Source organism: Bos javanicus, chromosome 16 (genome assembly GCF_032452875.1).
Source record: "Bos javanicus breed banteng chromosome 16, ARS-OSU_banteng_1.0, whole genome shotgun sequence".
Classification (NCBI taxonomy): Eukaryota; Metazoa; Chordata; class Mammalia; order Artiodactyla; family Bovidae; genus Bos; species Bos javanicus.
Window position 1 is genome coordinate 50,167,067 of NC_083883.1, and position 22,720 is coordinate 50,189,786.

Here is a 22,720-nt window from a genome sequence, read left to right on the forward strand (position 1 = left end):
TGCATTTTATGTGGTAACCCTAGTTGAACGGGACTTCCCACACGCAAGCACCGGCGGAAATCCTGGGTGAGACCAAACACCTTGTCTGCTTTAAAGCGCTGTTGCGCGCGTTGGGCGGGGTAGCGAACTACAAGCCCCACAATGCCACGCGTCACCCGGGGTCCTGACTGGCTGCGGCACGCTTCCCGCCCTTCCGTCACTTCCGGTCGCGGAGGGGCGGTTGCGGCTGGCCGGGGTGGCGGGGCTTGGCGGTCCCCCGGGTGCAGCGGCCGCCATGAACTTCTCCGAGGTGTTCAAGCTCTCTAGCCTGCTCTGCAAGTTCTCCCCGGACGGCAAGTACCTGGTGAGCGACCGCCGGGCCTGGGCCGCAGGCGCGGCTTCCGCGAGGAGGCGCGTGTCCGCACGGGGCGGTGAGGAACCAAGGGGGTGGGGCCTACCTGGGGCCCGGAAGGAGGTAGCAGGTGTGGGCTTCGAGCAGGTGACCTGGGCAGTGGTTCCGAGCAGGGTACCTGGACACTTGCTGCGTTCTGGGAACCCGGGAAGCTGCCTGCACCTCGGTTTCCATCTGTTAAAAGCAGGTAAAAGCAACACTGTCTTAACACTTCAGGACACAGTAAACGTGGACTGTTGTTCTTCAGTCTCTCAGTCGTGTCCGACTCTTTGTGACCCCATGGGCTGCAGCACGTCAGGCTTCCCTATTCTTCACTATATCCTTGAGTTTGCGCCCTTGAGTCAGTAATGCCATCGAACCATCTCATCCTCTGTCATCCGCTTCTCCTCCTGCTCTGTCTTGCCCAGCTTCAGGGTTTTTTTCTAATGAGTTGGCTCTTGGAATGGGGTGGCCAAAGTATTGGAGTGTCAGCTTCAAAATCAGTCTTTCCAATGAGTTTTTAGGGTTGATTTCCTTTAGGATTGACTGCCCTGCTTTCCTTGCTGTCCAAGGAACTCTTAAGAGTCTTTTCCAACATCATGGCTCAAAAGCAGCAATTCTTTGGCGCTCAGCCTTCTTTATGGTCCAACTCTCACATCCATACACGACTACTGGAATAAACCATAGCTTTGACTATAAGTTGTTGTTTGTTTGTAACAAAAGGCAGGTATATAGTCCTGTTGGCTATAAAACAGTTCAGTGCTGCAGCTAACTGTTGTCACCTTTTCCAGCCCCCTTAGAGGGTCTCTACCACATGCCAGATGAATGACTTAGGTAACTAGCATTCTGTGCTCAGATAAAGAGAGTGGTCTATACTCCTGGTATCTGAGTTGCTCATTCCATGGATGGCAGAATGGTTCTCACATCACTGAGCTCTCATACATGAAATATAAGTTTTGAAATATACAAGTATGATCAGTGTACATTCTCAGAATCTTGGGGGGAAACGTGGTGGGTGGGTGATAATTGGCATTGGAAAGACATTAAGGGAAAAAAATGCTTTTTAAAAACTGTACTTAGTTTCATTAACTATTAACTGATGCATCTTGTTTTGTCTTTTCAGTCTGAGCTTTGTCAACATTCCATTTATCCCTGAGGATGGATGTATTAATACCTCAAATTACATATTTACTTTCTTTATGGTGGCTTTATTCTGAATCACCTAGTATGGTATTCAGCTACAAAATACAAAATATCTTTAGCTTAAATGGCACCCCGAAAACCTTGGTATACTTTTCAGAATACTCCCCAATAAATTTGCTTTTTGGTCATTTATGAAACTTCCCTAGTGGCTCAGCTGGTAAAGAATCCACCTGCAATGTGGGAGACCTGGGTCCGATCCCTGGGTTGGGAAGATGCCCTGGATAAGGGAAAGGCCACCCACTCCAATATTCTGGCCTGGAGAGTTCCATGGACTGTATAGCCATGGGACTGCGAAAAGTCTGTACACAACTGAGTGACTTTCACTCACTGACATGAAACTTCCAGTGAATTATGGAGACAAAGATTACATTTCCTCATTTAGTTTTGGTACCTTTTAGTTTTTACATTCTGATTAAAATTGTGAGCCTAGGTAGTAATGTTACTGGAACCATGTTCTTCAGAGCTCTATCCTAAATGCTGAAAAAAGTAGGCCTGTGTTGCCATTTTTAACATCTTGCAACAGATTTGATACAGTTTTTCCAAGTGTTTCTATAGACATTTCATTTCACTAGGAGTTTGTGGTAACTGATCACAGCTTTCAAAGCTACAAAGTGAAAAAATAAGCAGGGACAAAAAAAAAAGCAGTATATTTGTTCTAATCAGCAGTCCATCTCGCACTCTTTTTTCCCCAGGTGGGACTCAATGGCTTTTTAAAAATGAAAGTTCATAAAACAAAAACCTAACAATCCAGTTTGACCTTGATAAGTACCAACATGAGGCAATTAACATTCAGAAGTCAGTTCTTGATTTTTGAATGATGATGCACTCTCTGGTTAATAGTTAAGTATGATCGGTCATAGAAGTCATTTGCTTGGATTTGGATATTATTAACAAATGTGGACATAAAGTAACTGTATTTTTAAGAACACTATATTAAGAGTTAAATGTTTCCAAACTCAGGTTTAGGAATAAGTTAATAGGTGTGTAAGAAACCCCCCAGCCCTCCCTCTGTCAGTCCCTTTTCCTCTCAAACGACTGCCATACTCAACACTTATGAAACGTCTGGTCACCTACTATGTGGGGTTTTCCCCACACCAAGCAGTTCTCCCCAACACCAGCTGGGTGTCTTACAGTTTGACTCTGTTTTGACACTGTCCACCAGGTGAAGGGCTCAGCCCCACAAGACTGCCCCCCACCTTACAGACTGCAATTGAAAGTCCAGGCGGTCACCTTTGCTCCTGACCAACTGGATATAGGCTCCATGACCTCCTGTTTGGGTTCCGTTAGTTTGCTGGAGTGACTCATAGCACTCAGAAAAACAGATTTACCATATTATTAAGGAGTGTGATAAAGGAACAGGTGAGCAGGCATATGAAGAGATAAAGAGGGTGAGATCTGGGGGTCTCGAGTGCAGGAGTTCTGTCCCCGTGGAGCTGGCAAAGAATTCTCCTGCAGTGTGGGAGACCTGAGTTTGATCTCTGGATTGCGAAGATCCCCTGGATAAGGGAAAGGCTACCCACTCCAGTATTCTGGCCTGGAGAATTCCATGGGCTGTATAGTCCATGGGGTCGCACAGTCAGACACAACTGAGTGACTTTCACTCACTTACCCACTCAGGATGTGGGTGTGCTTGCCCACCTGGAAGCTCTGGACCCTGCATTTTTGGGATTTTTTGGAGGCTTCACCACAAAGACCTGGGTGATCATTCACTCTATCTTGAGCCCTCTTTGCTGAAGAGAAGAGGAGAGCAGGGCTGAGAATTCCAAGCCTCTAGTCTTGGCTTGGTCTCTCTGGTGACAGTCCCCCCAGGAGCCCACTCAGAGTTGCCTCAGTAGAATAAGAGATGCTCCCGCCCCCCAGCAGTTTCCAAGGGTTTCATCAGGAGCCTGTGTCAGGACCTGTGAGCAGATACCAGTGTGTATTATCTGTTCTCTCATCACAGGTAGACGGACATTTATGACGTGTCCTTACACTTGCAGAATTTCAGACCTGTATGTTGACTTTCTGTTGGTTTGGGTCCAGGTTAGACACTGAACCAAAGGGAGCTGTGTTCCTGGATCGTTCTCACCGCAGCCCGGAGCCCCCTGCTCGCGCCTCACACACAGCTTGTTTGCAGGTGGTAGAACCAGAGGGGAGCTGGTTGTTCTCGGAGGGCCTTTTGCCAGTGCCGTGTCCTGCTTTAGCATTTGTCACACAGTGAAGACAGGCGCAGAAATGACGCTGGTAGAGGTCTGCAGTAATACTTCCTCCTGGGGCTGAACAGCTGGGCACCTGGTTTTACATTTACGCTTCATCTTTCTGCTAACTCATCTTTGTTTGGAATACACTGTCCGCATGGCAAACACAAGACCATCTAGATGGAAAGCGTGTGTGCAGGGAGAGGAGGCAACCATCCTGACCAGAGGGTACGCTGCCGTCCCAAGAGCACCCTCCTCCGGAGCCCACCCCGCCATGACCTCTCCTCTCCCCCTCCAGGCTTCCTGCGTCCAGTACCGGTTGGTGGTCAGGGATGCGAACACCCTGCAGATCCTCCAGCTATACACATGCCTGGACCAGATCCAGCACCTCGAGTGGTCGGCTGACTCACTCTTCATCCTGTGTGCCCTGTACAAGCGGGGGCTCGTGCAGGTACCTCCGGATGGATTTCCCCCCTCCCCCTAAACACAGCCCCCACCCAGGGCCTTGTTCTGAGCCCTACTGGTACGGAGGAAGGGGCTGCACAGGTCAAAGCCTGTTTTCTTTTAACATTATAATACTGCTCTAGTAGTTTAAGTACTTTTAAAAACAAGAAAGCATGTAAATGTCCTTAATCTGTAACCTAGTTCATTCTGTAACAGGAAGTGTTCAGCAAGCAGCCCAGCTGGTTCCTGTGTTTAGGGAGTGCTGAGATGTGTCTTGCTGTAGACCCCACACTTAACTAAGTGAGGTCTCAGACAGCAAAGGGAATAAAGCCTTCAAACCACTCAGTGACATCACTGAGAAGTGTGGTGCAACCCAGGACCTGTCCTTCATACTGCAGGATTCTGAGAGTTGGGCCATCTTTGCCTCCATGCAGTTCACCAGTTGTTCTTAAGCCTGAGTAGCAAACGGATTCATCTCTTTTGTGAGTCCAGGTGTGGTCCTTGGAGCAGCCAGAGTGGCACTGCAAGATAGACGAGGGCTCGGCGGGGCTGGTGGCCTCCTGCTGGAGCCCCGATGGGCGCCACATCCTCAACACGACGGAATTCCATGTGAGTGGGCACCCCAGACACCTGCCTCAGCCACAGGACAGTCACCCCTCACCCCTTGTCCTGATCACTTGGGAGGATTGGAGGGAGTGGTCTAGTGGGGAGGATGTATGTCATAAGTGGTTATGTCACATGAGCATTATAAGCCCATGAGTGTTGTTATGTAATCTTTTTGCCCAGTTTTAATGAAAAAAGGTTTTTAAAAAGAACATCTCAAATTGTATCTTTAAGGGTTTAGACAGGTCCTTTGAGTCAACAATAGAAAAGAACTTCAGTGATGCAAAGAGCCGACTCGGTGGAAAAGACCCTGATGCTGGGAAAGATTGAGGGCAAGAGGAGAAGGGAGTGACAGAGGATGAGATGATTGGATGGCATCAGTGAGTCAATGGACAAGAGTTTGAGCAAACTCGGGGAGATAGTGAACGACAGGGAAGCCTGGTGTGCTGCAGACTGTGGGGTCGCAGAGTTGGAAACAACTTAGCGACTAAACAACAACAGTGCACGACTTTACATCTTTCCCTGGAGACATCTGATCTGTGTGTCTCTAACCTCCTCATTCATTTGCTCTTCAAGCCTTGGGCTCCTTTGGGATGCAGGACCCTGGGCAGGAGCTCTGAGTGGGAAGAACCTTTGAAATCCAACCGTAAGTCAGAGACCGCTTGGGTGGTGTGCATATGCCTCCCAAACACATCATGTCAGGGGACTATGGGGGGTTTGGGTGTGCTAGTCCTTCATTGGCACAGCTTCTTCCAGCCCCTGGTGTGACGTGCCTACAGTGGGTCCCCCAGAAATCCTCTGCAGAGCCTCCACTCGGACAGTCAGACCACTCCCTGTCCCTGCTGACCCCAGGCCCAGCTACCTGGCAAGGCAGAGCCACTCACCCCCTTCACTGCTTTGAGAGACTGGGGGGCATCTTGTGTGGCTTTCTCTCCTAGATGTGTTTCTCTGAGAAACATTTTTAGGTTTGCTACTATATGAAAACTTTGACTGTAGCACCCCCCCAGCCCCGGCATCCCAGGGCATGCCTTCTTGGACCCCTGGATGCTGAATCCCCCAGAAATACTGGACCGTCCATGGGCTGCTGTGCCTGCTGCTGCTGCTGCTAAGTTGCTTCAGTCGTGTCTGACTCTGTGCGACCCCATAGACAGCAGCCCACCAGGTTTCTCCCATCCCTGCGATTCTCCAGGCAAGAACACTGGAGTGGGTTGCCATTTCCTTCTCCAATGCAGGAAAGTGAAAAGTGAAAGTGAAGTCGCTCAGTCGTGTCTGACTCTTAGCGACCCCATGGACTGCAGCTTACCAGGCTCCTCCGTCCATGGGATTTTCCAGGCAAGGGTACTGGAGTGGGGTGCCATTGCTTAGGTGCAGGCAATCTGGACCTAAGTGACTCACAACTCTTTCCGAGAATGCTAAGTTATGCTCTTTCCTTTCTCTTCCTCCCCCTTCCCCGGCAGCTGCGGATAACTGTGTGGTCCTTGTGCACAAAGTCTGTGTCCTACATCAAATACCCTAAGGCTTGTCAGCAGGGTGAGTCGTCAGAGCTACTTAGAAGCCATTTCTCTGTAGTTGTTTGGGGGTTTGGAGACCTTTTTATCCTGGAAAATTTCAAACACAGACAAAAGTAGCCTCAACTGTATTTCAGCTCATAGCCAATCTTTTTTCTCTATACCCACCCCTCCCCTGATTGACTTAAAGTACATCCTGGATCTCCTAGTACTTCTCCTAGTCTCAGAGGAGGGACGAAGGGCGTGTGTCCACGGTGCCCTCAGTTAACCCCCACACGCGTTTAACTGCACCTTCGAGCTCGTCTATGCCCCTCCCAAATCATGAAATTACTTGATTGTCTTCTAATTAATAAACAGAAGGAAGCATCACATGATTTGAGAGGTTTTTCTGTTCTTTCTCTTGCCATCAGCGGCTTGAAGCTCACATGTGAGTGAAATGCGATTGTTCATTTATTTTTTGTTTTCATAGTTTGTATGTTAGTGTCTCTCCAGATGACACGCATGCTTCTTGGTGAAACAGCAGCTCTGTCACCTAGGTGTTCTCTTGAGGTGTGAAGTGTGGCTGAGGACTCAGTTCACCGATGTGGACCTGGAAGGGACAGTCTGACGTTTCAGCCAGATTCTCACCTTAAATTGACTTCTTCCAAATTTAAATTCAAAAGTAAAAATAGGAGCTGTAGTGACGAGCCTGCATTGACCCAGCTGAGCTTCTTGCAGTTGATTTCCTGAGAGTACAGCATCCTGTAGGGCTCCACACTTCCCCGTAACATTTAGGGGCTCATCAGGGCTCGGGGCGCCCTGTGCGTCTCACAGGTTCTCTGTACGTCAGAAGCCTGATCGAGGGTATGGGGACCCTGCCTCGTGCCCACACTCTGCCGCAGACTCGGGGTCTGTGCGCTGCCTCCCCTCTTCAGACCTCTGCCTTCTCTCTCTCCTTCTAATGGGAAAACTACTGCTTCTCGATCCCAGTACCTTTCCCTCTTCTCGGCAGGAATAACCTTCACCAGGGACGGCCGCTACCTGGCGCTGGCAGAGAGGCGGGACTGCAGGGACTACGTGAGCATCTTCGTCTGCAGTGACTGGCAGCTGCTACGGGTGAGGCGCACACCAGGAGCACCAGGACCCTGGGGCGGGGGTGGGGGCGGAAGTACGTTCTTGAAGATCCCAGAAGCTCTTCTGGGTGGTGTGAGAAAGGCAGCTCCATGTTTTCAAAGGTGGGTGCTGCCTGTTACCCCATGGCACGCACACGGGCAGGTGTTCACAGGATCCGGTGAGACTGCATGGGCTCACAGGGTGTTAGCAGTTAACAGTCCCCCAGATGGGAGCTGCTAGGCTTCTTGGTGGCTCAGTGGTATTAGCGTCCACGTGCCCACATGAGGAGGAGTGAGCTGCAGGTTAATACTGACCACGTGCCTGGATGGGCAGGAGGCTGCCAGGCACAGACACCCAGGGCGGGGCTGGATCCCGGATGCTGTTGATTGGCGGCCTCCTTGACCAGGGCAGCGATGTCCTGGGAGGGTCTCCCCTGAGCTGATCTTAAAGGGGTGAGACTCAGCCGCACGGAGGCCTGAGCCACGTCGCGGATGCATGTTGCTCCGCCTATCATGGCAGGAGGACACAGTTGTAGGTGTTGCTGCCCATGGCTAGGTGAAGAGATTAAATACTGTGTTAACGCATCAGGTGTGAGATAGATGTTCATGTATTTGTTGAAGAAGATGTTCTCAATGTCATCTGTTCCCCCCTCGCCCGCCTGGGAAGCACTTTGACACGGACACTCAGGACCTGGCAGGGATCGAGTGGGCCCCCAACGGCTGCGTGCTGGCCGTCTGGGACTCCTGCCTGGAGGTAGGGAGCCTGCTCGGGACGCTCTCTGCTTGTAGCACTGCTGTCTGTTTATCACACTCTCTGAACGCCTCAAGCGTGAACTCTGCCTTTTTCAGATGTTGAGCTGAGGAGCTTTTATTACAAGTCTTTAGATTTAAGACCCAGCTTCCCCTTTTCCACAACGTTCTCTCTGCTCCTCCAGTACCATCCCCGTCTCCACTTCCCACCACTGTGGAGGAGGGCAGGGTCTCTGCCCAAGTCTCACTCCCCTGGGGTGGCTGTCTCACATGCCACAGGTTCAGTAATGCCTTCACTGTCTTTGCAGTACAAGGTCCTGCTCTACTCCCTGGATGGCCGGCTGCTGTCTGCCTTCTGTGCCTACGAGTGGTCTCTGGGCATCAAGTCCGTGGCCTGGAGCCCCAGCAGTCAGTTCCTGGCGATTGGGAGCTATGATGGAAAGGTGGGAGGGGGCCTGTGGGGCAAAGCCCATGCACAGCCAGCGCCCCAGAGGCTCTGACCATGTGGTTCTCCCCAGGTGCGGATTCTTAACCACGTGACTTGGAAAATGATCACGGAGTTTGGGCATCCTGCAACTGTTAATAATCCCAAAATAGTAAGTCTGGAAGTGTGTTTGAGGAAGGGATAGAAAGCTGCTCTTTGACTTTACACTATCAGTGTAAGTGTTACAGGGGCTCATGTTACATGACCTTCTGATGCTGAAACATTCTAAATGCAGATGTTCCCGTGGCCCTTGTTTCTCCTGCCATGTTCCCAAAGGGTCCCAAGTGGTGTCCTTCCCAGCCTCCTCCACCCCCATCTCCACGACTCTGGGACCAGCTCCTGCTCTGTGCCAGGCAGAGATCAGCAGGCGGCTTCTTCCCCGTGGAGCCTTCCCTGGGAGGGCAGGAAGGCTGCCTGCCAAGGGGCCCCGGGGCGGACCTTGGGAGGAAGTGGTGCAGGATCTGGGGAAGAGCGATTCAGGCAGTGTGAACAGAACAGCAGGGCAGAGGCCCTGAGGAGGGATCGAGCTCTGTTTATTTGGCAGGCCCCTGACAAGGTGTGGGAGACCGTAGGGACCCAGACAGACAGCCTTTCTCGGGTCGGGGGGTGGGGTGGGACAGTGGGAATGAGGGCAGACACCCTGGCCTCGGGGCAGGAATGAGGGCAGACACCCTGGTGAGTTGCCCGCAGGTGAGGGACCCAAGTAAGACAGGTGTGGGGTGAGGAGGAAGCAGTGGGTGGGCCGCTATACAGCCCTGGGGTCTGGATGGGTTTCTGGGGAGCCTGTGCGTGGGCGGACCTCCCAACAAGGGCGGTGACTGGAGGGCCTTCTGGAGGAGCGGGAGTGGGACTGACCTGAGGCCTCACAGGGTTTGCCTCGGGTCCTTCACCCCACAGCCGTTCGTCCTTCCCATCCAGCCTCTGGTGACACGTGCCCCCACCCTGGCCCATCTGTCACCTGTCTCCACTGAAATGCCGGCTGCAGGCGGGACCTCGTGGAGAAGGTCCAGGAGGGCACAGTGAGGGGCCATGGCCACACGTGCTGCCCGGGCCATCTCTCTTCCAGGTGGTGTACAAGGAGGCTGAGAAGAGTCCGCCACTGGGCCACCTGGCCTGCCCTCCGCCCCGAGTAGCGGCCGGGCCCCTGACGTCCTCAGAGAGCAAATGTGAGCCGCTCGGCTGGTTGTGCCGCCCTTGTCTTTCTCCGTTTCCTTTCTTTTCATTATGAGAAAAAGCCCTCTCGGTCCAGGGAGACTCCAGATACTCCCTTTTTTCCTTTCAATCCTTTTCCTCTCTGGCGATACCTGGTGGACAGAGTCCTCAGCTGAGAGCCAGCAGGCTGCCTGGGCTCTGGCTCCGTGGATGGAATACATGCCGTGGGTCTCCTGATTGTTGGCTGGTCCTGAGAGCGACTTTTTTTTTTAATGAATGCTGACCTTTTCTTGGGTGAGTGGGAGGCCATCAGAGGGCTCAGGGAGGAGCTGCAGCTGCATCTGTGGCACAGAGGTCACTTCTGGTTCAGTTTCATCATCCATAAAGTGGGAGTAATTGGGGCACCAGAAGAGCCACCGGGCCTGGGCCGACCACCAGCCCTGTGGTGTTGCCGGGCCCGTCACAGCTCTGGGACCACAGCCTCACGTGGGAGGGTGGGCCAGGTGCCCTTACAGCCCTGCCTTCTGTCAGACCCTGCCTGCCCCTGCTGTCACGTGTCCTTGCCCCACGGATAGCTACGCTTAGCTCCTCCCCTGTTGTGGGCAGCACCGCAGACCCAGGCCGCTCGCCCACGGGGAGGCTCAGGGCGCTTTCTTTTCCCACCCAGACGAGATTGCCTCGATGCCGGTCTCCTTACAGACCCTAAAGCCGGCTGCTGACAGAGCCAACCCCAGGATCGGCATTGGGGCGCTGGCCTTCAGTCCTGACAACTACTTCCTGGCCACGAGGAACGGTCAGTGGCCCGTCCCGTGTGTGTGCTGTCCCCATCGGCCTCCTCCGGGGCCCGGACCTCCTACGCTTGCTTCTTCGCATTCTGCTGCTGCTGGCGGGGTGGACATCCTGCAGCAAGAGTGTCTGGGGCCCATCGCCCCATCAGACCAGCAGCCACTCAAGCCCAAGCCTCCACGCTCTCTGCTCTGTTTGGGAAAGAGCAGGGCTCCAGGCCCACAGGATACGCCCCCCTTCCCCTTCCTGCCCCTGGGGAAGGTGGGCATCCTCAATGGTGAAAGGCTGGGGGCTGGAGCAGAGCAGCGAGGGGTGAACGTGAGCCTGGGTGCCCCTTCCTCCTCAGACAGTGTCCCCAACGCCGTGTGGATCTGGGACATCCGGAAGCTGAGACCGCTGGCGGTGCTGGAGCAGCTTTGCACTGTGCGCGCCTTCCAGTGGGGCCCACAGCAGCCCCGGCTGGCCATCTGCACGGGGGGCAGCAAGGTGTACCTGTGGTCGCCGGCAGGCTGTGTGTCGGTGCAGGTGCCCGGGGAAGGTGAGCATGGGCAGGGACACAAGCAGATGCTCTGGGGAGGCACCTGCCCGTGAACCTCAGGGCCTGCTGCTACACTTTGGGATTCCAGCTGGGTCACCCTGGGACCTGGGTCTCCCCTAACCTCTGGCCACCTGTCTTCTCCAGGTGACTTCCAGGTGCTCTCCCTGTGCTGGCATCCGAGCGGGGACTCTCTAGCCCTCCTTAGCAAGGACCACTTCTGCCTGTGCTTCCTGGAGATGGAGGAGGGCATGCGTATGGCCTTTGGGCAGCGGGGTGACTGCACGTAGTACCCGGGCGTGGTCAGGCCCAGGTGGCACACATTGGCCATGGGACAGAAGCAGAGCATCTTGGGCGAGTTTTCCTTCCAGAGGAAAGGATTTGCTTTCATTTTGCTATAGCAAGGTGTTTTTGTAAATATGTATGGAATAAACTGTAATTTTTGTTATTTAAAATAAATACTTGTTCATTTATAAAATGGCTAATGCTTACTTTTTTAAAAGGTTTAAGTCACAGGAAAGTCTTCCAGGTCAGTTTTAAATTTGGGGTTCACTTGTCTTAGGGGAAGTAACTTCACCCCAAGTGGCCAGTCCCCCATCCCACCCCACCCCACCCTCGACACAGGACCCGTTCTGCAGAGAGCCTGTGTTCCGTCCCTGAACACTCTGAAGCATGGCCTGTGTGTCACGTGGGCCTGTGCTGGAGCAGAATTGGAAATCAGGGCTGTGGGTCCCAGGGCAGCCCAGTTAAGGTCAGGTCTCTGCAGGGAGTGTCTGCCTGGAATGATCCAGGTGCTTCAGGCAGTTGGCCAGGGCTAAGAAGGACACTGGAGGAATAAGGGTTCTTCACCCTGGGCAGAGGCTGGACAGTGGGCACCACCCCTGTGGCTGTGAAAGGAGTAGGCTGTGCAAATCCCCGCAGTGCACATGGCCGGGGTCAAATCCAGTGCGGAGAACATCTCAGCTCTAAGATGCTCTCACCAAACAAGACCCTTTCTTGGTTGTTGCGCCTACTTTAAAAAAGGAACAACAATCACTGGATTATAAATGTCTTTACTAGAAGACCAAAAGCAAAAGATCAAGACCCAGGCAGAGTTGTGGCCCCTGCATCAGGATCATCACATCCATGCTGACTAGAGCTCTGCCAGCCTGGGCAGTGAGGAGGAAAGAACTTGGGGGCCAGCAGTCAGACCACTGTGGATGGACGGGGGCGGTGAGCGATGACTGCCCACGGACTGGGATCTGCACGGAGCAGCAGGAACTGAGGTGGGGCAGGCTGCTTCAGGAGACTAACATGGTTCCTTTCTGAAAGCGCTTCCTTAAAGGCAAATTAAGCAATTCCTTTTTAAAATATGCCATGACAGGACAAACCTAACAGAGATGTCAGCATCATGTGCAAAGAACTTACCAATGTGACTTTCTCAAACAAATGAGTTGTCTTAAAATAATTTTCTGGGAAGTTTTTGGGTGGGCCTGAGAAAGACGCCATCAGTATTATTCACACAATATAGATAAATTTTGGAGAAGGCAATGGCACCCCACTCTAGTACTCTTGCCTGGAAAATCCCATGGACGGAGGAGCCTGGAAGGCTGCAGTCCATGGGGTTGCTGAGGGTCGGACATGACTGAGCGACTTCACTTTCACTTTTCACTTTCATGCATTGGAGAAGGAAATGGCAACCCACTCCAGTGTTCTTGCCTGGACAATCCCAGGGACGGGGGAGCCTGGTGGGCTGGCGTCTATGGGGTTGCACCGAGTTGGACACGATTGAAGCGACTTAGCATAGATTTAGCAGAAGTGTGACTTTAGGTCAACCACGCATTTCCACAAAAGCAACAGTCCATTCAGGAGCTGACAAGGCAGGCCAACTTTTGCTGAGCTGGTGGTCTGCTGGCTTCTTCCATATTAGCTTTAAGAAGATGGATTAAATCTCAAAATGCAAAACTGGACACCAACTGTACACACACTTTCAACAACGGGCACTCGGTCCCAGGCACATCCCTGGATGGAGCGAACGACACAGCTAATCACGTGACATTTATTGTTAACATGCTCCAGGGCTTGCGGGGAGGGACCACGGGGAGCCGAATGGAGACACAGGGGACTTGAAGACTGAGATCCTGGCCAGGATGCTGACAGGTTCCCTCTGCTGTGTCTGGAGCTCACGTGACCATCTGTCCAGTAGCCAGCTACAGTATTCAGTCCACCTGATTGCACTCGTGGTGCCCAGGTCTCTGAAGGTAGGGGGCCTTGACCCTGCCGGCAGAAGGGGAGCTGGGCCAAGGTCTGTCACTCCCAGAGTCCTGCTGGCCGCCTCTCCTGGCAAGAGCCCCACGTGCAGCATTTAGAAGCCGATCTTGCCTCTGGTCATGGAGTAGCCCAGCTTGGCCTCGTTGTTGATGAAGGACATGAGCCCCACGTAGGTCTCAATGAGGAGTGGACACTCCAGGACCAGCACTCCGCCCTCCTGGCCTGGCAAAGGACTCTCCTTCTGGGCTTTCTTAACAGCTTGGATTAACAGAGCCTTGAAACCATCCAACTGCAAAGAGAGAAAACATGGAGTCTGAGCAGACGATCTGCACGAGGTCCCCCACCCCTGGACAAGAGGCCTTCCCAGCCACACCCAGCGGCCCATGGGCTTACCTCCTGGGTGTGGCTTTCATCTCTGGGCTCACCCATGACAGACGACAGCTAGTCCTCACAGACCTCCCTCTTCCGCTCGAAGGCGTTTTGCCACGGGGACCCACCTGGTCCTCCCCACCACCCACCAGGCAGGCAGCAAGCAAAGGCACTTGGCTGGAAGTGGGGGGCCTGTCCCCAGTCCCATACCCCATGCCCATCACCCCCAGGCCTCCTCTCCTGCTGAGCGCACAGCTTGCCCAGCTCTAGCAGGGGCGGGGGTCAGCTGCCACACCCCGAAGCCCTTCTGGGCCCTTCTCCAAAATGACCACAGCCACCGGGGCCACGTCACAGCACCACACTGACCAGTCCCCACTTACCACACAGGACTATCTAAGCATAACTAAAGCTTTTAAAAATTGAAAAGTTTATTTTCTCAGTTTAGCCACCGTTCAAGTGCTCAGCAGCCCCACGTGGCCACCATACTGAAAAGTGCAGGCCTGGAAGGTGCCTGTCCCCACTGGGCAGCACTGCTGCTGCCGTCCGTGTCCTTACTTGGCACAGAGAGGCTGTCTTCTCGTCCACACCGGCCATCGGGTGTTCTATGAATGTGGTGTATGGCACGCTGGTGGACCACGGGTTCCATCTGCTGATGAAGGACGGGCGGCTCTGCTTGTCCCACTGGATGCGAATCCCAAAGCCTTCTCGCCTGCAGGGTCAGAAGACAGGGACCAGACTTCACAGGCAGGCCCGTGTCCCAGAGCACCTGCTTGGTGCTGGGTGTGGGAACAAAAAGCGGTCCCACCGGTGAAGATGAGACTGATGATGGCCATTTCACAACAGCCAAGGACCCGCGGGTCTGGACAGGAATGTCATGTCTAATAATGACAGCTTTTAGCACTTTAAGACACGACAAACTGAGTACTTAGTTAGGCTAATCTTTACACGGTTAATAAAGTTTAACATGTAGTGCTCTAACTAAACAAATAATACTCTTCCAACTTCAAATCCTTTTTCCCAGAATACTTTATTGTTGTTTAGAATTTTGAACTTATCTTCCTGAATTTCCTACCCAAATCTCCACATCAAAACCCTAAAATTTACTGTTTAATTCAACTGAGTATACTCATGTCTAGGTTTCTCATATTTCAGAAAGCTCCCTAACTGATGAAGATCAGCTCTTGAAAGTTGTCCATTAAACATTTCCAAATTTAATCTTCAATAGTATCTGTAAACCAAAGAGATGTGCTACCTTTTTCTTTTAAAAATTAACCACAACAGGGTTTGACATGACAGCTGCCAATCCTTTCTTGGCAGGGATAAAGTGCTGAGTTCACTCTTATCTGAAGAATACCTGTGTCAGGCCTATGCTAACCGTACCCTGAATTCATTTACCACCAGCCTAATAGCTGTCTCTTGTGCCAGAATGCCTTTTAATGCACCCTGCTGGGCAGAAGTCCCCCGGGTCTATTCTAAACTCCACTGATATTAAAGCAAGACGTGCACTGGGGGCTGGTTTTGGAAGGGCTGTTGAGAAGGCCCTAGAGAGGGGCTCTATGTTGAAAAGACTTACTTGTTGAGCGATTTGGGGGGAAACTGGAATTCTCCGTAGGAGATGGTGTCCACCGCGTTTAAGGCCACCCTGACCACCTGCTGGCACTGCAGGCTGATGAAGTCGTATTTGCAGATGAGGAGCGCCTGGTCGGTGATGAGCACCAGCCGCTCCTTTTCGTTGTTCCAATGATCAACCCTACGGGCGGCAGCGGTCACCTCGGCGCTGCGGAGCGCACAAGTGCCCGGGCCCCTCCCCAGGGCGCGCCCCCTTACTCGGTCAGCAGCCACACCCCCTGGATGTCTCCGTCCTCCACGGGCCGGACCACTACGCGGATCTCCTCCACCGCCTGCTCGATGGTGCCGGGCTGCGCAGAGCGGGCGGAGCGGGGGCGGAGGTCGCCACAGGTCCCGCCCGCTCGCCCGCCCCGCCCCGCCCCCGGCCCCACAGGCCCACGCCCTCTCCCGCCCCCGCCCCCACCTCCAACCTCACCCGGAACACGAAATACTCCTTGACGCGGGCGCGGCGCGTGGGGTCGTGGACGCTGAGCGGCCACAGCGTCTGTCGCAGCGGCGTGCCCACCCCCGGACGCCCCCCGCCACCGCCGCCACTACCCGGCCCGACCTCCACGCCGGCGGCCAGCAGTGCCGTGGGGCTCGTCCCCGCCGAGTCCACCGAGTCCCGCAGCTGCAGCATCACCGCGCCCGCAGCCGAGCGACCCCGGACCGGACCCGACGCGGCCACAGTAGTAGCCGCCACCTCCGCCTCCACTTCCACCTCCGCCGGACCCTCGGCCCCGCCCCAGGGCCCGCCCCGCACCGCGGCCCGCGCGATTGGCTCCGCCTCGCCAGTCCCGCCTCAGTCTCGAGTCCCCTCCCGCCCTCTCCGGTCCTGACGATTGGCTCTTCCCTCAGATTTCTTCCACGATTGGCCCTGCTCGCCGCCGTTACAATCGCTCCCCCCACCCCCCCGCCCCCGCCACTGCGCCGGAAGCGCACGCCGCGCTCACGCTCACTTCCTGTTTACGCTACCGGGGAAGGGCGGGACCTAGGCCGGTTGCCAAGGCGACGCGGAGGGCAAGCGGGGAGAGGGTAGTCAGGTGCTTACTGCACCAGGTCAACGCTTCTCTATTCATGTTCGGCTGAAGTGCAGCGGATCTCCGGGGAGGGACTCCTGTCCTTGCCTAGAGTGACCGGGCCCTGGACGCGCCCCCCGCTAGAGCTGATAACTTCTCTGGACTCGCCTTACGCCCTGGACGACCGCCCCCTGGATGCGGACCCCTGAAGGGGGAGACCACTTCCCTGGTCACACCTGCCCGGGGTGACTGCCGCCTGGACGCGCCCCCGCCCGGGGTGACCATCCCCTGGATTAGCTCTGCCCCTCCCAGGGGTCCGCATTGCACAGCAGGGGGAGCGCGGGCTTCGGGGACTGGAGGAGAGGAGGCCGGCGGGGCAAAGCCCCTTTCTGAGCGCCTCCTCCTTTCTGACCGCGGGTTCAGGGATGCAGCAGCGTGGACATGGCCCCCAGCGCTGTGTTAAATGCAGACGTGCTCCCCGCGGCGTGGGAAGCAGAGCTCCGACCCTGCACCACGGAAGGGAACACGGTGGAGGCACCGGGCGTCATCACTCCATTGAGGGCCGAACCAGGGTTCATTGCTGTCGCTCTGCGCTTGTCCTCCCGAGAGTTAGATGTGTTCTTGTCCTGAGTGAGCTTGCCTGCGGCTAGCGGCATCCTGGGCCTCCGCAGTCCCTGCCGGGGACCTCAGCTCCCTGGTGTTGGCGCCTACAGGCCCCAAGGCAACCTCATCTCCGTCCACCTTGTCCCGTTGTCTTAGAAACCCAAGGGCTGCAGCTGCGACAGTTTACAGCTGCTCCTAAATGTCAGCACCTGTGATCCTGACCTGGTTGGTCATTTTGTCCTTCCACTGCCTGTAGCCACAGCTCCAGCTACTCCCCCCACCCCAAAAGGCTTCTTGCCTCAGTCCTGCTGTGTCCATCCTCTGATACTGGGGTTTAGCGCCCCCTCCCAAGGAGGCACTGCCATTAACTACACTCACTGCTAGTTCTTTGCTGTGTCATACAGTCACCTACTGCGTGTGTGTCCTGTGTATAATTCACTTGTGTTTGTTAGGTCATCCTGTGTGTATGTATGTGTGTGTGTGCTCACGTGCACACGCGCATACCCTATTAGGAAATTTCAAGAAACCAGCCCTTGGCATATGACTGCGCTTTGGAGTTTATAACCCCCAAATTCACAATCCTTTGAATTTCACAAGAGCTGGGGGAGGTAACCCCTCTCTTGTACACGTGCTGCAGTTGGAGAAGCAGGTCTGGAGAATGCCGCTCAGGTGCCTGGGGCTGCATAGCTGGCATAGCCGGGCTGGTCAGCCATGGCCCTCCTGGCTCTGCAGACTCAGATGCGCTCCTGGGCTGTGAAGGATTCTAGGGTGGCTGGCCTGCCTTCCCAGGGCGTCTCTGGAGGTTAAGGGGGGTCACCGAGCTGTGCATACAGCAGGTCCTTGGCAGCCCCTCACCACTCCACCTGGACATAGTCATCCACAGAAACAGGAGGGATGAAAATATCACAGATGCTGAAATATTAACAGCTTTGGTACTTCACTTCCTGGGAAGACCAAGGGCTCAGAGATGGCTGAGTGTACAGAGACAGGAAAGGGCTTCTAGCCCCGCCAGCCTGCTGAGATGGTGCAGGGACAGCCACTGCTGCCCCTGGGGGACCAGGGGCCATGTCACACCCAATGGGAGGTAGCCGCTTTCTCTGGCACCCAGAGCCTCCAGCTGAGTCTGCTCTGCTGGTCCCTGCAGGGTGGGCCTGAATCAGGCCCCAGAGGGTCAGCCTGAGCGGTTGGGCTTAGGAGACCTGCTGGCCCCTCTCCTGAGTCCCCTCAGTACAGGGGCTCAGCAATGGCAGCTGGGCGAGTGGCCCCATAGGGACTTGAATCCCGGCTGCCCTGCTTCTGTCCACTGAACTGGGACCCTCAAGCCCTGTCTGCCTCAGTCTCCTTTTTTTTTACTGAGTGGAGATAATGACAGTTCCTGCTTCCTATGGCTGTTGGAAGAAGTCTGTGAGTGAGGACCTGGGACTCAGTGCCCCGCCAGACCTGGAGCCAGCTCAGTGCTAAGCATGTTCATGCTGTTCGCTGAGCTGCTACTCAGGGCCTCGTGTGCTGCAGATATCGTCTTTGCTCCGCCCACATGTGCACGTCCCATTCAACCAAGGAGAAAACAGTCCCAGAGAGGCTGTCACTTTGCAAAGGTCACGAAGAGCCCTGGAGTGCAGGGCCTGTGTCCCCGCCCCCACCCCTGCCCCCCGCTGGTGGCCCATGAGAACAGGCAGAGGAAACCCGTCCTCCACTGGATTCACTAGGAGTCCATGTGTGCTCACCCACCCTAGGACACGATGACCAGGGAGACACGATCGAGCGCTGATGGCATGACTTTACAACGACCTTGATCAGGGTCAACTCAGCCGAGGAAGGAGGGATGAGAAGGAGCCATGGTTTAAAGGATGAGGCTGAAGGTGGGGAGGAGGAAGTAAGAGGGGACAGCAGTGATGCTGACAGGCGGCAGCAGTGTGGGGATGGAAGAGGCCTGGTCATTTCTGTGGGACAGCCAGCCCCACAGGGCCCAGCCCGCTCATCCACACGTAGCTATGGTGACCTTGAACTCAGTACTTAACCTTCCTGCCTCCCTCTCCTTGTCTGGAGAGCAAGAATAATGCAACCTGGCTCCCAGTTTGTCATGAGGCTCAAACGAGCTCACAGGTGCCGAGAAAGACACCTGAACATCCCTGGCTCAGGTGCTTCGTGGGCGTCGGTGGAGTCAAGGACAGGACGGGGCTGAAGAAACGGGACAAAGGCCAGTGTGAATGGACCCAGCTCTCGAGGAGGCTGGTGGGCAGAACCTAGAGCCCAGGGGTTTGGGTCTACCTAGAGCAGGAGGGCTCCGCCTGCTCAGGGATAGATGGAGAGAGCTGCGGGTGGACAGGTGGTGGGGTGCGGATGCAGTGGGGGAGCAGCATGGAGCGGTTCTGGGACATCTGCTTTCTTCGGTGGCGAGCAAAGGAGTTGTTTCAGGTGGGTGTGGGGACCACCAGGAGTGCCAGGAGTCCTCAGGCAGGTTCTCAGTGGAGCCTTCCACACAGCAGCTGGTGGGAATGGGAGAAGCCAGTGGCTGGACTGGAGTTTGCTGGGCAGCTGTGGCCGAAGACAAGGGGAAAAGGGAGGACAAGCTCCTATAAGTGAGTATTCGCCAAGGCCCATGAGGGGTCAGGGATGGCACCCCAGTTGTCAGCTGACAGGCTAAGCTGCCAAGATTTCAGGGATGCTGTGGAAGACAGGTGACCCCCGGATCAGAGATGATGGGCTGTTATCTACAGGGAAGCCACGTCCAGAGCGTCAGCATGTTGCATGCGTCCTGAGTCCCAGCTCCTACGGGATGCTGCCATGGGGCCGTGTCACTGCAGAGAAACTGGGGCCTGTGAGCAAGCCTGGTCCTTGCCCCTCAGGGCTGCTCTGTGACCAGCGGCCCCAGGCGGGGCGGTCAGGGCCTGGCACTTGCTCCTGGCGCCCCCTGCAGGATGTGTAGGAGAGTTTCCCAGCAAGGTCAATGGAGGGGACCTTGAGTCTAGTTCTGGTATGACGGAGGCATCAGCAGATCTAATAGGCACTGGTGACCGGGAGGAGGTCATTGAGAGAATGGGACCACTGCTGACTCTCAAGCTGGACCCAGGCAATCGGAGTGTTGACGAAAATAATCATTGAGCTATCTAATATAGGAACAGAAAAGAGCCAAACTGTAGCCCGGAAGACTGCCTGTCAGATCACTCAGAGGAACTGCTCCAGAGAAGCAGGATTTTCAGCACAGTTTTCTGTCTTGTCAGAACAGAGAGCATCAAAGGAGTCAGGGAGACATTTCTTCAAGGTTTCAAAAAACAGATCGGCACATACACAGGGCTTCAGTGTGGCCTTGGCAACTGGGAAGGGAGTCTTATTGTGGAGGGAGTAACCAGCATTGGTGTCCCACAAGGGGAGGTGTTTAATCTTCATTTTTAACATGGGTAGTCTTTACTTCTGGTCAATGTTTCCTTTAATAATTAAAGTGAAAGTGAAGTCGCTCAGTCATGTCCGATTCTTTGCGACCCCATGGACTGTAGCCTACCAGGCTCCTCTGTCCATGGGATTTTCCAGGCAATAGTACTGGAGTGGATTGCCATTTCCTTCTCCAGGGGATCTTTCCAACCCAGGGATTGAACCCGGGTCTCCCGCATTGTAGATAGACGCTTTACTGTCTGAGCCACCAGGGATTAAAGCAGACAGGAATTCCCTGGTGGCTCAGTGGTAAAGAACCTGCCTGCCAATGCAGGGGAATCGGGTTTGATACCTGGTCCAGGAAGGCCCCACATGCCGCGGAGCAACCAAGCCCGTGCTCTGGAGCCTGGGAACCGCAACTACTGAAGCCTGCGCTCTTTAGAGCTGCTCTCTGCAACAAGAGAAGCCACTGCAATGAGAAGCCTGCACACGGCAGCTAGAGAGTAGCCCCCGCTCACTGCAACTGGAGAAAAGCTGAGGTAGCAGGGAAGACCCAGCACAGTCAAAAATAAAATTATAAAAAATAATTAAAGCAGACATATGACCTGCCACAAACAGGCTGTTCTAGTTGGCATCAGATTCAGGCTAGCTCCTGTATGAGCCAGAATGACTTCCCCAGACCTTGGCACGTGAGGATTTCCTTCATCAGGAAGCTCCTTGAACATCTTAAGATGTCCTTAAGATATTCAGAAGCAGCCATAGGACAGTGAGGTGCCTGTGAGACCACAGTCACGTGACTGAGCCCCATGAAGGCCTCTGCGTGAACTTTTATGATCTGGCAGGTGGGTGTGGAGACCCACTGGAACTACAGTGCCCAAGACAAGCCTCAGGAGCAAATTCCCTGTTTGTCAACCTGCCCCCGGCCCATCTGGAGCGTCTGCCTCTTCCTTCGGTCTCTTGCTGCCCTGGCGTGTAGCTGGTTTTGAAACCAGCAGTGTGGAGGGATGGAGAACAGGGTCTGACGTCTGGACGCCAGAGGCTACAGTGGGTGCTGGAGTCAGAAGTGTCACAGAGACAGCGCTCTGCAGGGGAACATGGACTGAGTCTTGGTCTTGGGACTGGGTGCCCAGTGATGGGTGAGCAGGGGCCAGGAACGGACAGAGGGTGGGCCCTGAGTTCCCAGGATGCTGGCAGGAGTAGGCATGACAGTGAAGATGCTGACCGGGTGTCTGAGCCTTTAGTGGATGTGGAGGGGGTGGGGCAGGTAACTTGAACATCCACAAACTCGAGAGATGGCTGGGTTGGTCACTGAGCATCCGTTGGACACCTGGCACCAGCTGTTGTGCTGACCTCATGGGGCCATCATCCCAAAGTACCACAGATGGGGGTGTTTTAACAACAGTCTGAGGCCGGAAATCCAAGGTCAGGTGTCTGCAGGGCCATGATCCCCCTGAAACCTGTAGGGGAAACTCTCTGCTGCCCTTTCCAGCCCCTGGCGGCTGCCAGAGGTCCTGAGCAGGTGGCCAGGTCACCCTGATACCCCCTCCTCCTCCTGATAACTCTCTCCCCTCTTCCATGTTGGACTCAGGCCCGCCCAGGTGACCTCATCTTAACCTGATGACACCTGCAAAGACCGCGAAACATGGCCACGGATACTGAAAGACTCCACCCCCAAACACGGCCACGGATCCTGAGTGGCAGCGGTTAGGACTCTAGTGTGACTAGGGAGGTGACGCAGTTCTCCCTGTGAGAGGGGTGGGCACGTGCTAACAGCGAGGGGGCTCAGCTGGTGCTCAGCGCTGTCCATCTGCACACAGTGGTCGTCGACGGGAGGGAACTCCTGCCGGGTCTGGCTGTGGCTGCCCCTCCCGAGCTGCGTCCCCCTAGGTTTGCACTGCCTCTCTCTTGGGACCATTGAAAGGCTGTTCCCGCTCCCACCAGCAGGTGGCAGGATTGCCCACACGGGGCCTTCAGAGCAGCGTCCTGCGCCTGGGTGTCCGTTAGCAAATAGATGATGGTCATCTCTTCCCCAGGTGAGTGGAAGGCCGCCAAGTCTCAGCTGGAAGTGTGGATTTTTAACTCCAGATGTTGTGGCTTAGTGTTTGTTTGTTTGGTTTTTTACCAAATCCAAGGATCTCACCTTTGACGTCTGCTTCTGATGGAAAGGGAGGTCAGGCGCACGCCTGTGGGAACTGCAGGGGCAGGACCTCAGAGCTGCCAGGGTTCCAGGGGTTCTGGGGCTCTGCATCAGAGGTTAAGGCAGAGCCCAGGGACTACTCTGTGGGCCACACTCACCTTCCAGAGACAGCTGCCCTCTGGGCGAGGCCTGTCTCTCCTGGGGAACCAGGCTGTGGACTCAGGGCTGGTCAGAGGCCGGACAGTGTTTGCTGGCTGCCCTG

General features: G+C 54.8%; 3 protein-coding genes across 5 annotated transcripts in view; 1 reads left to right on the forward strand and 2 right to left on the reverse strand.

The window, feature by feature from the left end:
- Positions 1-4,722, reverse strand: part of TP73 (tumor protein p73) — an 81,186-nt gene extending 76,464 nt beyond the window's left edge. Inside the window, exons 1-2 of the mRNA XM_061382953.1 lie at positions 4,634-4,722; positions 438-565 (exon numbers count right to left, since the gene is read on the reverse strand). The gene's annotated coding sequence lies outside the window, so the exon portion shown is untranslated. The remainder of the gene's footprint in view (positions 1-437; positions 566-4,633) is intronic.
- WRAP73 (WD repeat containing, antisense to TP73) lies at positions 204-11,581 on the forward strand. Of its 3 annotated transcripts, XM_061382959.1 has the most exons (12): positions 204-343; positions 4,049-4,201; positions 4,687-4,803; positions 6,255-6,327; positions 7,297-7,400; positions 8,064-8,150; positions 8,455-8,589; positions 8,665-8,742; positions 9,697-9,796; positions 10,450-10,575; positions 10,915-11,106; positions 11,251-11,581. In XM_061382959.1, exons 1-12 carry the CDS (start codon positions 275-277, stop codon positions 11,391-11,393), a joined length of 1,377 nt encoding a protein of 458 aa, XP_061238943.1. In that variant the 5' UTR covers positions 204-274; the 3' UTR covers positions 11,394-11,581. The 3 variants fall into 3 exon arrangements, with proteins under 3 accessions (XP_061238943.1, XP_061238944.1, XP_061238945.1); XM_061382960.1 differs by lacking the exon at positions 8,064-8,150 and having other exon boundaries at positions 211-343; XM_061382961.1 differs by lacking the exons at positions 4,049-4,201; positions 4,687-4,803 and having other exon boundaries at positions 211-343.
- Positions 11,582-13,127: 1,546 nt separating this feature from the next.
- TPRG1L (tumor protein p63 regulated 1 like) lies at positions 13,128-16,100 on the reverse strand. Its single transcript, XM_061382962.1, has 5 exons — positions 15,767-16,100; positions 15,550-15,641; positions 15,296-15,472; positions 14,278-14,431; positions 13,128-13,642 (listed from the first exon to the last, which is right to left on the reverse strand). The coding sequence occupies exons 1-5, from the start codon at positions 15,968-15,970 to the stop codon at positions 13,448-13,450; spliced, it is 822 nt and encodes a 273-aa protein (XP_061238946.1). The 5' UTR covers positions 15,971-16,100; the 3' UTR covers positions 13,128-13,447.
- Between the last annotated feature and the right edge of the window lie 6,620 nt (positions 16,101-22,720).